Source organism: Sturnus vulgaris, chromosome 19 (assembly GCF_052056855.1).
Source record: "Sturnus vulgaris isolate bStuVul1 chromosome 19, bStuVul1.hap1, whole genome shotgun sequence".
NCBI lineage: Eukaryota > Metazoa > Chordata > Aves > Passeriformes > Sturnidae > Sturnus > Sturnus vulgaris.
This window is the reverse complement of record NC_142261.1, coordinates 109,372-125,952: the sequence shown is the minus strand read 5'-3', so window position 1 is coordinate 125,952 and position 16,581 is coordinate 109,372. Positions and strand designations below refer to the sequence as shown.

The 16,581-nt window shown below is 42.1% G+C and overlaps 1 protein-coding gene and 1 long non-coding RNA gene across 5 annotated transcripts in view; one reads left to right on the top strand and one right to left on the bottom strand.

The window, feature by feature from the left end:
* The window catches only part of SFSWAP (splicing factor SWAP), a 34,854-nt gene extending 32,267 nt beyond the window's left edge, over nucleotides 1-2,587 (top strand). For all 4 annotated transcript variants that reach the window (XM_088176240.1, XM_088176242.1, XM_088176239.1 and 1 more), the window contains 3 exons: nucleotides 889-1,059; nucleotides 1,626-1,698; nucleotides 2,175-2,587. In XM_088176240.1, the coding sequence (XP_088032366.1) occupies nucleotides 889-1,059; nucleotides 1,626-1,698; nucleotides 2,175-2,240 (310 nt within the window). In that variant the 3' untranslated portion in view covers nucleotides 2,241-2,587. The remainder of the gene's footprint in view (nucleotides 1-888; nucleotides 1,060-1,625; nucleotides 1,699-2,174) is intronic.
* Nucleotides 2,588-6,439: 3,852 nt separating this feature from the next.
* On the bottom strand, nucleotides 6,440-8,390 carry LOC148221609 (uncharacterized). Its single transcript, XR_015807698.1, has 2 exons — nucleotides 8,199-8,390; nucleotides 6,440-7,764 (listed from the first exon to the last, which is right to left on the bottom strand). It is a non-coding gene; the product is annotated as an uncharacterized LOC148221609 (long non-coding RNA).
* Nucleotides 8,391-16,581: the final 8,191 nt, after the last annotated feature.

The window sequence follows — 16,581 nt, the reverse complement described above, 5'->3', positions numbered from 1 at the left end:
AATTAAGGCATGACTCTAGTTCTTCTAATTATAGCAATATCAATACTAGTATGTGAATCAGACAGACATAAGTTGATAATCAGGTAAAAAGAATGTGATAGTTTCATCTTTAATATATTACTAATTAAATTCTCTTTGAGCTTAATATTGCTTATGAGGTGACTATCTCTGTTCCCTTCTGGTAGTGAGAAACACAAGTGGTACCCATAAGTCCTTTGGTTTAGCTTTCATACTGACAAACATTTGTGGATCTAATTTCCAGGTCACAAACAGTTTGCACTTAGGCATACTGCTAAATTAGTCTGAGTGCAATACAACAGCTCATTTAAAATTTTGATCCTGTGGTTTGTTGCATTGCAGGTTGGATCTCAAGGAAAGTGTTTTTTTCTTTTAAAAACCAAACAAATTGGATTTGCCTTGTAGATATTTCACATAGCCATAATTCCATGTTTTGTTTATTTTATGAGCTGGCAAAATTGTAAGGGGTATAAATTCTTACATTTCTTACTGCATTTTAAGTGTCTGATGTTGTTTGGGAAGGAGCTTCCCTCTAGCAAAGTTAATTCTGCAAATCTCAGATGAAAGGCTCTTTGCTGTTGTCCTGCAAACAGTCAGACACTGGCCAGGAATTGCTGTGCACCATGAAGCAGCATTCTCAGTGAGAACCTCAGGAGCCAGCAGTTGCCTAATGTAACATTTTAAAAAGAGCTTCTGATATTTTGTGCAACCATAAATGTGCGGTGTTGGGTAAGACTAATGCTTGCTAAATGCAAGAGAAACGTCTGTGGAAGAGGGTCCCTGAGCTTTCAGAAGTGTGAAAAGTAACTTCAGCTTAGCTAGTGTAATACTGCTTTAAATATTCTTCAATAAAATATTTTCTTCTCACAGAAGTCCCCACGAAAAGAAGAAGAAGAGGCGGTCTAGATCACGTACTAAATCCAGAGCTAGGTCTCCCTCACCATCCATGTCACCAGGCAAACCATCCACACACAAAAATTCTGTACATTCAACTAGTGTCTCTCCTGTGGAGAGCAGGGAATCCAGCCAGGAACGCTCCAGGTACTGTGCCCTGTTACTGTCCTTGCAGTGCTGCTGTCTCCTGACTGCCAGGCTGTCTGTGACCAGGGTCGTGGGGCCAGGAGCTCTGTGTGTGTGTGCTTGTCAAAAGTGAAAGTCACCGGCAGCACTGCACTGTCTGCATCAGTCTGATGGAAGTGTTGGATCTCTGCTGCTTTCTGGACTAAGCATCTCGACCTACTCCTACAGGAAAACTGGTGCAGAAAATTCTGCAGCCTATTTCTAAGTTGGGAATTGGAAGCTTTCATGAAATGGGATAACTCTTTGAAGTAGAACTTTAATAGAGTGGTTTGAATTGTAACGTGTGTCAAGATTCATGATTAAATTATTTCTAGAATATAGAACAGTCCTGTTAAAAATTCTCAGGCTGCTGTTCAGATTTGTCTGAGCAGTTGTACAAGTGATTTTTCTGACCCTGACTTACATCCTCTAGTTGACTGAGAGAACTGTTGACTAACATGTGAGAGACATGTACAGTAAGACCCAAATCAAGATGGTGAAATGCATTTTCAAAACTCTTGCTACAAATTTCTGATTTTATTTTTTAGGGGAGTTTCTCAGGAAAAAGATGGCCAAATCTCTTCAGCAATTGTGTCGTCAGTGCAGAGTAAAATCACTCAGGTACAAATAGGCAAATTCAGAGTATGTTGCCTAATTAACAATGTCCAGCATACTGTTTTCTTCTCTTACTACCTTGGGCAGTTCTAAGTTTGCATATGATGTAGAGACACGTTCACTGTCTTTCTTAATCTGTTTGCTTATGGGAACAACGATTTTGCTGTTTCTCTAGGTGCTGTCTTTTCAATTTTTATCAAGCCTCTAAAGACAAGCTAAATTCATTAGGCTGCAGTTGTACCCACTGTAAAGATGTTAAAGTCCATATTATGCTGCAGTATTCCCTTTATCAACAGCACATCTTACCATGTACAGCTCTTAACAAGTTTCATGGAAGAAAGAAATATTTAACTTTTTCAATTGGATATGCCAACTTTAAAGGAAAACTTGTCTTAATTATGCTTTGAAAAATTTACAGTGGAAAAACAGATCTCTATTCAAAGCTCAGACGTGTCTGATCATTTTCCTTCTATTTTTTATAGGATCTTATGGCCAAAGTGAGAGCAATGCTTGCAGCTTCCAAAAACATCCAAACCAGTGCCTCCTGAGATCTATTGGAACTGACCATCAAGAAATTGTGTGAAAAGAACAATTGGAAAAGAGCTGCCTCATCTCAGATGTACAGCTGAGCTTGGCTCACTTGGTTCACAACTCACTTAATTTACCAGAACTCAAGAAGCTAAGACCTTCTTTCTGTACAGAAGCATCTCCTTGAAATTTCATTAAATTTTTTCAGCCAGAATACCTTTGAAAGTTTATGGGTTTTGTAAATTGATTTTTTTGACTAATTCTTCAAAAACATTTTCTGATCAGCAGTCTATATGTGTATATTTGTAAATACTATGTTTCTGTGAAAAGTATTACACAATAATAAAGAAGGAAACATCTTTCATTAGCTAGAGTTTTTGTGGAGTCCTTAATTGTTTGTGGTTTGATTTTGTTACAAATTAATGGTTTTTTTGTTTATTATTTTCTGCTTTTTAATTTAACAGTTGTCTTGCCTGCTGACCACCTTAAGCTGAGAAATTCTATTTATCTTCCTTCATGCACAGGATGATCTCAGAAGAATGCTCGTTTACCTGGATGTCAGTAGTGGACAGTTTTTGACCAAGGGATGAGGTTTTCTGGCCATGAGTTAGAAAGCTCTCGGAGCCTCCATGTGAGGAGTTGTCCCTTTGAAGTCAGTAACTAATGGTCCTTGCCCCATTGTCTTAGTGTACCTTGTTCTGTCTGCTTAGGTTCAGAAAAGAGGATATTTTTGGACATTCGTCAGGCATCCTGTATTGAAATCCAGCATTTTTCTGATTTAACATCTTTCATACAGTTATAAAAGATACTTACTAATTTGTCTTTTCCTGACATAGACCTATTAATTTTTTCAGAAAGTTTGTGGCCTCAGTAAAATTGCACATTTGTTTATCATGCATTTTTTGTTCCACACTGAGACTATTTTAATATTTTAAGTTAAATGCTCTTAAAATGAGTACAAAAACCTGCTTTAACATTGAGAGGGTTTTGTAATGGTTGGTTATACTCAAAAGGTGCCCTTATTGGCAGTTACCTAATTCCATAAAGAATGGGATCATGGCTTTTACTGATCCCTGAAAACGTGTGATCTATAGTCAGAAAGATTGTGGGTTTAATAACTCACAATCTTGATTTTCTCAGATTTTATGAAGAGTTAGGTGGAGGTTGGAAATGGATTAAAGAAATTAAAGTTCACGCTTCCTCATAGACCAGTTAAATTATTTCCATAGAATGACACAGGTGAACAACCCCAATGCAAAAATCTTCTGGTTCAAAGCAAGGGGAAGAGAAACATCATTGATATAATTTAAACTTGAAGGAACATGATGGTCAAAATGGTCCCTGGCATGCCACTTGCTCCCTTGGAATGCAAGCACAGTATTTAAGCCATTAGAAATGGTAATTGATCAGGTTTCTTTTCAGATTTTGGTTAATAATTAGCAGAATTCACACTCATACAAACAATCTAAAATGCTGGGTCTGAAGCAAAGAAATTTCATTGTGCACATAACCTGTGATGGAACAGAGCCATCTAAATGGTCATGTAGAATGATGTTATCCACCACTTACCTAATTATTTCAGTTATTTGCAGTGGTTTGGCTAGGACAAAAATGACTTTCAACCAGTACCAGAGAGGCACCATTTCCTCTGCACCAGTTGGTGACATGGTACTAGTAAAGACATAAAAAAGGACATAAAGTAGATTTCAAGACAGCTGTTTGTAGATTGTTGTGCAGCATTGGAATTTACAGCAGCTGTATTTTTCTCCCCTAGATGGAATTAAATGTCCCAACATGGTTAAATAATTGGCAGCTTGGATGCCAGTTGTTTGTCAAGTAATAGGAAAAAGCCCAGCTCTTTGATAAAATAGACTGGGCAGCTTGTTTGGCTGCTGCTTTGCAGATGTATTCTCTTTGGGAAGATTGTTGTTTTAATGACTTCTTAAAATGTTTTCTCTTCCTATGAGCAATTCTTCCAGTCTTCTCTTTTTTTTCTTTTCCTTACTTGCCTTTTGTGATATGTAGGGAGATGGAATGTTTAGCCCCAGAAAAATTCAGATTAAACTGCATTTTTATACAGTCTTTATTTTTACTGTGTTTTGTTTGCATTTAGTACTCTCTCATGGGGAGTTGTATTCTCTAAAAAGTAGTAGTGTTTTCATTATGCTATTTTTTCTCTTTCCAGCTAGAATGGACATTTTTAGCAGGGCTTGAACTGCTTTACCAGAGTAATTTCACATTTGGAAATCAATGCTGCTTTTTTTTGGTCTCTTTACAGGCGCCAGCTGCGTTGTAACTACTTGTAAATACAGCACGGAGCTTGTGATACAGTGAGTGCAATTTCAGGTGCCTAGTGTATCAGGGGAATGTGTGATCAGTATCTGGAAAGTGTCTTAAAAACTTCAAATTGGGGAATTTTCAAATGTCTGTTTTCTAGGCATGAATTGGCAGCACAGTCCCTGAGTGTCTATGACCATGGCTCTGGATCAGGTGGCACCTCAGAGCCCACCTCCTGTCACAAAACTGGGGGCACTCCATTCCTTGCCGTGTTTCCATGCACCTAAAAAGGCCCTGAGTCACCTGGCTGTATTGCCAGAACATTTTTTCTGGTGAGAAATACATGATTGCTGCAACAGAGATTTAAAATTCAGCACTTCAGTTGGAGGAAAGCAGGCTCTGAGTAGCCATGAGGAAAGCACTGTGGCAGCTTTGAGTTGGCAGCAGCTAGTTTTGGTTTTCCAAATGTCTCAGTTGTGTGAGAACTTCATGTCATGAGATTGCTTTGCTTTAAATTCGGTGGAATACAGTAATTCCTGCAACTCTTGAGCTGTAGGTACTTTGAGTTATTTCCTCTGCACGAGTGTAACAAAGTAGGACTTGGAATGTTAATACTGAAATTCCAAAGAGCTTTGGAAGGGCCTTTTGTCTGTAATGTGCTAGCCTATCTTTTCTCTTTCTCTTAGAAGGATCATAGTTTTGAAGATAAAAAAACCCAAAAAACAAACAAAACCTTAAAAAAATTGTCAGGTTATGTAACAGAGCTTTTTGCTCTGTATTGATGCACAGGAGCCTCTTAAATAACACTGACAGACAGTAGGAGCTGCCAAGGGGTAGCAGGTTTTCTCTGGAGATTCACATTCAACTAAGACATCAAAAAGTACTTGAAATTTATTTGAATCACTAAGTTATTTGCAGACATATTTGTAGATGGTACAGACAGATTCTCAGGGATGGATGACAGCTTTATGTCACAGAACTAATGGCACAAAGGCATCACTGCAGCAAAGGTTGTGTGTAGCCTTAGGTTCTCCACCTTTCTGTGAAATAGCTGAGGGTTAGGTGCTCGTGTACATCTGTCCACCAATCCCAGTGTCCTTCAGAGCAGATTTCTCAGTACAGGCTTCCACAGCTTTGCTTGATCTGCCCACCCTGCTCCAATCTTGATAGTTCAAGGGGTGAATTCGAAGCAATTGTTATTAAAGTTGCTCTAATCTGAATCAATTGGATGTGCTCAGCAGCCTTTCACCCGTCTCTGCAGTCTGCTGGATGACCTGTTCTAGTTAAACAGTTAACATCCTTTGGCCTTCTCAGGATTACTTTTTGTTTTTCTATAGGTGAGGAGACCTGGCCTCCACTTGTTAATGGTTTGGCTTTCAGAGTTTGGCTCTGTCAAGCAGCAGACAACCACTGAGATGCATCTATAGTCTCTTGGTAGTATTCATGATTCCCTATTGTCACTTTAAGTTCTTTGTATCAGACATTTTGTTTGACACCAATTCTTTTGGAACAAACACATTCTCACTTGCAAACTTCATGCATTAGAAACAACAAAATTCTTCATTTTTCAGTGGGGCAACAAATGATGACATTTAGAATTAATGTTTTCTTGGATTTAAGGCAATGACTATTGCCTTTCATGAAGACATTTTATGAGGAAATTCTATTTAATTAAATTTCTACTTAATTAAGTTGTATTTATTATCTATTCCTCTTCTCCCACCCCTACCCAGAAACTAATTATATTAAGCAAAGAAATAAAAGACCTGTGGATTGAGGTTAGTAAACTGCTAAGACATCTTCTTTGCTAGTTTTCCTTTTGTCATTACAATCTGAAAGCATGAAATATAGCATTGCACTAATTTAACGTTGTTAATCTACCAGATGAAAATAACTTGGCTATAACATGAAAACTTGTTTTAAATTCTGATAAATGCAGATCTTAGAAGTTCAGTGTTTCTTTATTTTTCCATTTATGATTTTAATACAAATATGTTCTGAATATCTTGTTTTGCTTTTAGACAGATGCTTTCAGCAGAGAAGTATAATTCAGTGAAGTATTACAAGTAAAAGGAAAGGCTTTATGGAGCATTTGGTTGGAAACTAAAATCTGCCTGCACGCTGATGAGCTTTGGGTCTTTCTGGTAGCAGCTGGTGTTGCTGTTGTTACTGTTTGAACCATTGAAGGATTCCTGATAAGTCTTGATGCAAAGCATGTCTTTGCTTTTTGCCTTAATTTTCCCTGCTCTGGATTACACAGGAGGCATGTTCACCCTACTGCATTTTGTGCAATCTTAAAGCAAGATGTTGTGAGCATTTATAACAAATCCACTTTTACCTTTCAGGGTACTTAAAACTTCCCTGGCATTAATTTAATATCTTTAATTTGGATGAAGATGATAATCTCTTGGCAACAATTAATCCTGAACATGCAGCATGACAAACATTATACAAAGCTCTGCCAGCCCATTTTGGAAGTGATGGTGATAATCTGCTGTCTCTGGCTCGCTTTGCTCAGGAGACTTTTCTCTGATAAGGACAAAATGGCTCCGCATGCAATGGTTGCCTGCTGACAAGCTCGTTTTTCTCTTTACACCGAGTGTTACACTGATGCTCTCTGCATAGGAAGTAAGATGAGTTCTTGTTGATCCTTGACAGTGTTACAGACACGTCTGCCTGCCGGGGTGAACGCAAGGCTGGAGGAGTGCAGCTGCTGATCCCCCCGGAGTGCACAGAGTGGCACATCCGATGCCTCACTGCAGGGAAACTGGTGTTATCTGGGGAAAAGCTCTCTGCTGCTGCAGAAAAAGTGGAGGCATTTGCCTTTTCTATGCAATATTTTAAATTATGTTGTTTGGAGTTTTAGTAACAAAACTTGGTGAGGAAGAGGAGCTCCAAATTTCAGAATCTATTGTTATCTTTATTGACCCGTGCTCATAACAAAAGCTTGATTGGAGGGGGGACACAAGTTCCCACCTGCAGGTTCAAGGGAGTTGCTGCCATCCCATCGAGAACTGGAGAGTGCTGTGGGTGCTCTCCCCATTCCTGCAGGCTGTCACCTCCTTGGCTTGCAGGGAGAGCAGTTCAGCTGTGTCCTGCATTCCCCACGGATGGAGGAGGAATGAAGTCAGTGTGTTCTTGTGGACGTGCTGCTCCTGGCTGGAAGGATTCTTGTGAGGCCACAGGCAAAAACAGGAGTGCAGAAATTACAAGTAAAGGCGTGAAGAAGAGTTGTTTATTGGTGTGTTGTTGCTCCTGTGTTGGCTGCTACAAAATTTAGAAGTATTTCAGCTTTTCTGAGTTAAAGCAAAAAGAAAAATAACAAAACAATCCTCCCACAACCAAAATAGAACCTGAACTCTGTCAGCACACAACTCTGCTGTCCCCAAATGCTGCTGGTCAGAGGCAAGTGCCTTTGGAAATCCGTGTTATAGCTTAAGTTTTAATTTATATTCATTACAATTTTAATCTGTATACAGTTTAGCCTAGCATTGTAAATGTTATTAGCTGTAGGCTTTAATTGTCAGGACTTGTACAAAAATGTTGCTGTTTCACTAATTAAACTCTGTCCAAGTGCACAGCATCAGGCCTTGGGCACTTCTGCTAATTGCACTGAGCTTTCTACCTGTTAGTTTATTTGGATAAATATTATCAAAAGGCTTTGATAATTAACAACCGTTCACAAAATGTCTGTCACTTACCCTCTCAGACTGCGTGTTTCCTCACCAGGAGGTTGAAGTGTTATTCCTTGTAACAACATATTAACATGCCAAGCAGGGCAACTGGAAGAGGGAAAAATGAAGCTGAAGATTTTGGAACTCTAGAAGTAAAGCAGAGCCGTGGCATAGCCAGAGCACTGGGCTGGCTCTGGGTGGGAGAGTCTTCAGATCTCAGCTCTCCAGCTCTGTCCTTATGTGATGTATGGATCATTTTGGCTCTGTATAAGAAAAAAATCAAGGTCACTTCTTTGCTTTGTTCAGTGGTGCAGAACCAAAGGCTTAAGGGCAGTGTGTTGTTTCTCAGACCTTTGAGCATAGCTCAGAGGTGACAAGAAAGAAAAGTTTAAACTGAGACTAAGAGAGATAGTAGAGTGTGATGCTGGGGTGTAATGTATGGTTGCACATTGCTACTCTCAACTCTGAGACCATATATTTGTTTCAATGTAGAATGAGGTTAAAAACTGTAGAGTGCACTGGAATGCAGGTACAATCCTACACCGAGGTGTCTGCAGCCCTGCTGTGTGATCACAACATTCTGTATACACAGCGTTTGATGAGAACTGCACTTCCTGTTCTGCAGGTGTGGACTGAGGTTTCCCAGCGCCAGAGATTCTGTCTAAGATTTCTCTAACCTTTTCTAGAGCTTAGCTTACCCCATTTTCAGGTGTATTCCACCACTAAACTTGCCCTTGGACTTATTTTTAAATAGATTCATTTCTTGGCTGCTGAAATCTGAACAGTAAATGCACATAATATGGCACAGCAGTTTTCTTTGGCTCTCTTAAATACCTTCACATAGATAAGGAAGTAAGTTTATACTTTGTGCTCAGGGATGATGGATGAAGAAACTTTTCCTGCTGATTCCTTCTGATCTGTGTGTGCCTTTTCTTCCCAACACCACAAGTGCTGAAGGCTTCCTTGACTGATGGGTTCATTCAGGACATCTCAGAGATAGGTAGGGAAGGTAACTATTAACTTAACAGATGCTGGTGGTTGATGTGAACCAAAAAGATGGATGCATAGCTAAAGATGACATCTCAGATCTTGAAACATGGAGTTTTCTGGGCTGTAAATAGCGTCCATATAATAAAAAAAAAATAATAATAAGAAAAAGCGAAAACTGAACATTAGTAATCATTCTTTCTTTAGCAGCAATTGGTCCATGCTGGGATATTTTTATAATCCTGCCTCTTGATCTTCTGAAGAGCTGTTGTGTTTGAAATAATTATTTCAAAGAAAGATGGAAGAAAAAGCAAGATCATTTTTGCACAAGGTTTTTTTTTGTCATCTAAATATATTCATTATAGAAACATCTCCCTCAAAAGAGATAAAGATCCTTCCCAGCATCCCGGGCTTCTGTTTTTTACTCCATCTGCCAGAAGTTTTGCAGCTGGCACAATTCATTAATTCTGTTCAACTTGTGTTCTCTCAAACCAGCAATGAATTTGATAATCAGCGTGCTGGGTTTTAAACATGCAGTTTTCTTTTTATTCTGAGCTACTCACTTGGGAACACGACAGCCTTTTCCAGGGCTTTCTCTGGAGACACACAGCCAGATATGGATGGTGTGATGGAATCTCCATTTCCTTGGCAGTAAACTGGTTAGTGCTGGTGGTGGAGCTTGTTGGGCTATGGCTCAGTGTGTAGCCATTATTATAAACATCAGCACTATTATCTCTGCTTGTACCCCACGCTGCAGGGCCACCAGGAAAGTCAGCACGAGCAGCAGTGCCCGGCCTTTGCAGACTCTTGAGTCCTAAGAAGCCTGTTAACATCCAGAAAGCTGATACTGGGAGGTGCTGGCCCTAAGTGGTGATAGAAGGATGTGGTGCTGTGCTTGAGACACCCTTTGAGCAATGACTTTGAGTGTCCCAGCTCTATTCTTGGCTACTCAGTTTGAATTTTGTTGATCAAGTAGCACTAAGAAGGTACCAGTTCTATAATCTTGAAGGGAAAACCCTACATGTGCCGAGATAGCCCAGAGTAGACAGGGGAAGAGATCGAAAGGAGAGAAGAATTTGTTACAGGGAACACAGAGGGGTGCAGCCATGAGGAAAAGTTACAGGGACAGTGGGATCAGGAATAGGGAAACTTGAAAAACCCAAGAAGAAAAAAGCATTGCTAGGGAAAAGCCTGTATAAATTTTCATGGAGGCAAGAGTGGATATGTATAAACAGGAAAATAAAGGCAGTTATGACTATCCCCATAGCACTTTATACCATTCTTACAACACTCAAAAGTTTACTGCCTGCCTCTTCTTACTCTTCTGGAAGTTAACTGTTTTCTGACAAAGCTCTTTATATACATAATTCATGTAAGTCCAAGAGTCTGTGCTTATTTTACTCTTGCAGATCTTACTGGAACACTCCAGGGACATCCATATATCAGGTCCAAAGCAAAGCTTTGTTTTTCCCCACTCCTCCCTCAGAAAAGCTATCAGTAGGTGCCAGTGTTCAGAATCTGATGTTCTCAGGACCCCATTGTTCTGTCACATTCCTGACAGCCTTCAGTGAGTGACAAACGGCTGCCACCTTCATCTGCACCTGTGTGGTATTAACAGCAGATCTGGTGACCCTCACGTCTTCTTTCAATGTGTCTCTCTAGAACTGAAGCAACATACACAATTTTTATGGGAGAGATAACAGATGAGTGACTCGATGGAGAAATCCACCCACTCCCCTGTACAAATACTTCTATAGCTGCTGGTAAATTCACATAGGCTGATGAACTGAGAGCAGTGTGCCAGGACTGGAGCCTGATTCAGTGGTTTAAGCATTCTCCAAATGCTTCTGTCTGAGCAAAGCCCAAGACAAAACCAGTGCCCCTCTCGGTGCTTGCTGTGACCTGGCACATTCCGGGCTGCTGGAGGCAACCTGAGCAGTTAAAGGGCCTTTTTATGACCCTTCCTTTTCTTCTAAAGGACATGACATCTGACTCTTTCTCAGTAGCAAAATCCCCTCCAGAACTCCAGGGATTCACTGAAATTGCTGGAAGGTTTTCATGAGGCTGAAATGCTTGGAGAGTGGAAGCTGGTGATGGTGTGGCTGCAGTCCCTGCTGGGCTCCCCAGTAACATCCATCACAACGTTTGTGTTGAGGCCCAGAGAGAGACACTGATGGAGGGCAGGCAGGGAGGGAGCAAAGTTCTCAGCTCTTTTTCTGCAGGCAGTTTGCAGCAGGAACAGTTGGGTTTCTTTCTGCATTATGAGATTTTTGGCTGTGTAGGAGAGACACCAAGAGATGGTGATGCTCACAGGTGACTCTGCTGCTCGTGCCAGCAGTCAGAGCTGAGCTGAGGGACTTGGCATGGCAAGGGGGCAAGGACACTGAGTGGATGCACAGTCCAGCCCAGTGTGTGAAGGCAGGGAGGGGAGCTCTGGTAGTGCCTAATGGATTGTCCTTCAGAAATTGCCCCTGGGAATGACACACTTGCATGGCTGAGCCAGGACTGCTTGAAGTGAATTAGGCTGTATAATTTCAGGTTGCCTGTGAGTCAAAGAAAGTTTCTGGAAATTCATTCTTTATTGATGTGCTTTCTTTTGCTTCAGAGAAAGAAAGGAAATTTCCTGCAAGATGGAAAAAAAACCCACTTTCCATTCTTGCTTGTAAAAAGTGCCTCAAGATTTTTATGAATTCTTTGTTACAGATTGCCAACAAAGTTAATTGAAGGACTGGACAAAAACCCAGATTTTTTAATTTATTTTTTTGCTTTATCTGAAATCTTGCCTGTGCTTTGCCTAAGAGCACTCAGTGCCTGTGCTATTGAATGTGTCCATGTGCAAAATGAAAATTGATTGCTGCTGGAAAGTTAAACAAAAAGCAACAAAAACTAACCTTGAATTGCTCAAAGTAGTTCTTGCATTATATCTTGTTGGCTTAAGGCTGACAGTACCTCAGATGTACTAAACCAACAATGCAGCCCTTCTTTCTCTGATAAATCAGAGAAGTAAGTGAAGTGAAGCTTTTATTGTGCCCTCAGCCCTGGCTGGCACTGAACATGCCCAGCGTTCTGTACTTCACTATTGCTAATTGGGGTGGTCTCTTCCTGCTGAGGATCTGTTCTGCACCAGCAACGGGAAGCCCTGGAGCCTTTGAGAGCCTTCCATGCCAGTTTGTGCCTGCATCTCCTTATGGCAGAGTGGTAAATTTATTAAACACCTCTGCTGGGAAACCACTGACTTTTCTTTTGGTCTGGCTCCTGCAGCACTGGAAGGAGCAATGATCCATGTTGAGAGCAAACAGGAGGGAACAGCTTCCAACCTGCTTTACTACATGGGAATGACAATGGCACAGCAGCTATTATCATTCACTGAGGCCACAGAGGCTGGCTCTGTGGAGGCACGCTGCTGAGGTGAAATCTGCTCCATTATTTTCAATAAGAGATGTGCAGAGCATAAACAGGTTGGTATCTTTGGCACGATCAGCAAAACAGCGCTGGATTAAGTCCTGTGTAATGCCCTGCTTTATTCAAGCAGCTCTGGGTGTGTGCTCCTGTAGCATGTCCCCACGTTTAACAAGTGTCCCCACGTTTAACAAGTGTCCCCACGTTTAACAAGTGTCCCCACGTTTAACAAGTGTCCCCACCTGCAGCAGGAGCCCTGACCTGCTCACACCGCGGCGGGAGAGTGGCAGGCACGGCCGTAAATCAGCTCCTCTCCTCTCCTGGCTCAGCCCAAGGTTTGTGCAATTGATGTCATCCTTTGTCAAGCAGCTTCCACATCAATAAACCGGAGCAAAAATAACTCCTGTCTCCTGCCTGCTGCCTGATTAAGGTTTTTAAGGTCAGGATTCTCTCTTAGTAGCTGTCCTGTAACTGCTACGGTACAGTCTGGTCTCAGTCAAGCCCTTTCAGGGCTGTTTTTGTACCAGTGAGTACAGTCCAGGTTGGTTTGGGGCTGAATGGCCCCTTATATCCCAGTCACATTCCTGAATGGCAGCCAAGGCTCCCTGCCTGGTAAAGAAAATATATAGCAGCAGGTTTTATGACTTACTGAGGCTACGGATAGAATACAAGGTGGCATGTCTTTCTTAAGGTACATTCATTTTCATCAGAGTGCACTGCATTTTGAAGTAAAAAGGTTGCCAATTTTCCTTATTGGAAAGCACAGAGAATCAGAGAATATCTGAGTTAGAAGGGACCCATCAGGATCATTGAGTCCTACTCCTGGACTTACACAGCACACCCCAAAAATCCCACCATGTGCCTGAGAGCGTTGTCTTAATGCTTCTTGAACTCAGGCTTTGTGCTTTGACCACTTACCTGGGGACCCTGTTCCAGAGGCTTCACCTCCCAGAGAAGGTGTGTTCTGTAGCATGAGGGGGCTCTCTCATCTCCTGCTGTGAGTGTCACAGGCAGGGCCTGGATGGGAGCCTGGGACCCCCACGGGAAGACACATTTGGAGAGAAGGGCAGACGAGGAGGAGGACACATGGAAGGTGCAGTGCTCAGTATCACAGTCCAGCAGCCACAGGATTAATGCTCAGCTGCTTTTTTTTGTCTTGCATGAAATGCCCAAGAGATGGGAGTTAAGGGAACCGAGTGGTGACTGTGGGTGAGTGGTAGTGGCTCAGTGAAATCAGTTGTGTCAGTGTTTTTTGGGCACAACTGGAGCCATCAGCTGGGTGCTGAGGAAAGGGAAGGGGAAGAAACACGGGTCTGATCAAGCCCCTGGGGACACTGCCCTGTGCTGACGTGCAGGGGACAGGGAGGGAGTGGGACAGGCACAGCCTGCCAGCACAGTGGCTTCAAAGCATAGAGACACCAGTGCCCAAGGGCTGAAAGCCTCATGGTGGAACAAGAACCAACGTGGGTCCTGCGTGGTCCAGAGAGAGCAGATACCACTGTTATGGATCTGCTCCTTTACCTCTAGGCTCATCGTTTTGAGACAGCTTGGCTGGAACTGGACACACCACATGAGCTGAAGTGCTTTGTTTGATATTAACACAGTTGGGTCTTGGAATAACCTCTACCAGATATTTATCGTCTGCGTGCTGATTGCTGATATTCGCCTCCCTTAGACCCAAGCGAGCTGCAAGAAGCCTGTAATCCTTTTCTCTCAGCACATTAGTGTAAAGCCTCATGAATCTCTATTAAATTTGAGAGAGAACATGAAGCTAGTTTGCAGCTGCCTTGTTGATTTTATATTTCCTCTCATTTCAGTGCCTTGCCATGAAGCTGAGAATTAAATGGCTAATAAGGCATCTGCTGCAAGCAGGAGTCTGAAGATTGTGACAAAAACAGCTTACATCAGGGTTTGGGTTATTGCTTTTTCTTGCTATCATATAATCATGTTATTCAAATAATTAGGGATACCTGATTAGGGGTAGTGACTGTCAAAGGCAGCTTAGCTGGCAGAGCAGGTAGGTAGGTGTCTCCTGGACTTAGCTGTGTCTGGAGCTGTGTCTGGAGCTGTGGGGCTGGGCAGCATCCACAAGCAGAGGACTGTGAAGGCACAGGGGCCCAGCTGGCTGCTGCTCTCTGCATAACTGGTGTGGGATAAGCTGAAATCCTTGAAGAAATGGACTCTGAAAGAAATGCTCTGTTTTGGGGTGGCAGATGGAAAATGCACTAAAACACCTCCCAGTCTCCATCTGGAAGAGCAGTGCCCAAAGGGAAAGGAACCCTCTCTGGGAGCAAGAGGCAGGGTCAGGGTCAGACTTAGTGTCAGACAGGGGGTTGGCTGTGGGTCTGGGAAGTGGCAGCAGTCCTGTGGCATTCTGCACTCATCCCAGAAGGACCCCAAGTTCTGCACAAGCCTGAGCCTGTCTGCTCTTGGGCAGGGGATAAGGCTGAGCCAGCTGAATGGGGGACAGAGACATTTGCTGGTGAAACAGAGCTGATGGGGCAGGAATCACAAAGCCAGAGAGACTGCTCCAGTGACGGGCCTGGGAAAAATATTTTTTTTTCTTACTAATGAAATACTGAATATTTTCATTAAAATATTTTTTTTTTCTTTATGGAAATTTGTTGTAGCACAATAACACACATTTTTAAAGACAAGGTGCAGGCACTGATGTACCCAACTACCATTACAGGCTGAGTGGACTTTGGCTCATGGCTGTCAGAAATGGGGATGTTTTGGCTTTCTGTGTTAAAAAAAACCCATTAGCAACAGAGGAACGATCATCCCATGTGTGAAACACAGCTGGTTCCATTCTGCATTATGGGTGGATTTTTCTCCTGGGACTTCCAAACTTGGATGTTCCTTGTCACGTTCATCTCTCTTCCCAATGTATTGGGTGGTACCAGAGGTGCAGAGATGTCCCTGCTGCTGCAGGGACCATGCAGACAAAGAATTTCAGAGTCAATCTAGTGATTAAGCCTTCATTAAAGTTCACCTTTACCATCTTCAGCCCCTACGTTTTTCAGTACTGTTATAATTAACTTTTAAATGAAGACTTATCTCTAATAAGTAACTGTGTTTGCTGGGTCTTTGGCTGAATTGGAATCAAATTGAAGCATATGGATATTTTTATTCTTTGCTTTCCCACCTCTCCAGGCTTAGCAGGCAGGCTCATCTCAAGTGTAATGTCATCAATTTCAGGGATTAATTAGACTCACATTTTGTGGTATAGTTAAAATACTATTAAAAAAAAACCCACAACAGCTCCACGGGAGATTTTCTGTTCTGCTCTAAATCTCTACCATCGTGTCAAATTAGAAAGACAGATTTGTACCAGAAAAGACAATTTTGACTGATGGATTGGCGTGATTTGGCACTTACTAGGCCATCTACCCCATAGATGAAGTTCACTGTTAAAACTGGGATTTGCTGTGAGAAATCATTCCAAGGCACGACCTTAGCCCCCACTTTTTGAATTTTTCCACGTAAAGACCAAAAGGAGGAGACTGGTGGTGACTGATTTTGGGGAAGACTTGCCTGCCTTCTGGGTCCTGCAAAGGGTTCAATGCTTTCTGCTCTGTAGGTTCCTACTGCTCCTTCTCCCCCTGGACTTTACCACAGACTGCTGTAAGTGCTGTCCAGCCTTGGGTGCATTCTACAGATATATTTCATCCCTATAAAATGCTCAGGCTGGAGAGAACAGTGTGCTTGTCCTCTCTCAGCTACTCAAACACTCTTGTCTCTGCTACATGCCCCAACTCTTCCTCTGGGCTTTTCTTCCCCCTCTCCTGGGAAAGGGAGAGCTACTAAAGTTTATAGAATTGTTTCCAGGATGTAGGACATGGTAGCATCATTTCCAGCAAATTTCAGTGTAGGTATAGAAGACATTACAGGCAACCCTGCCCCTGACAAATCACAACTGTACAAATTACCAAAGAAGAAGCATAGTCTTGGCCTTAATGGGTCACAGCTGTGACAAATAAAGGTAAGTGTGATAAAAGGGGCTGGTTGGCTGGTCAGGAGG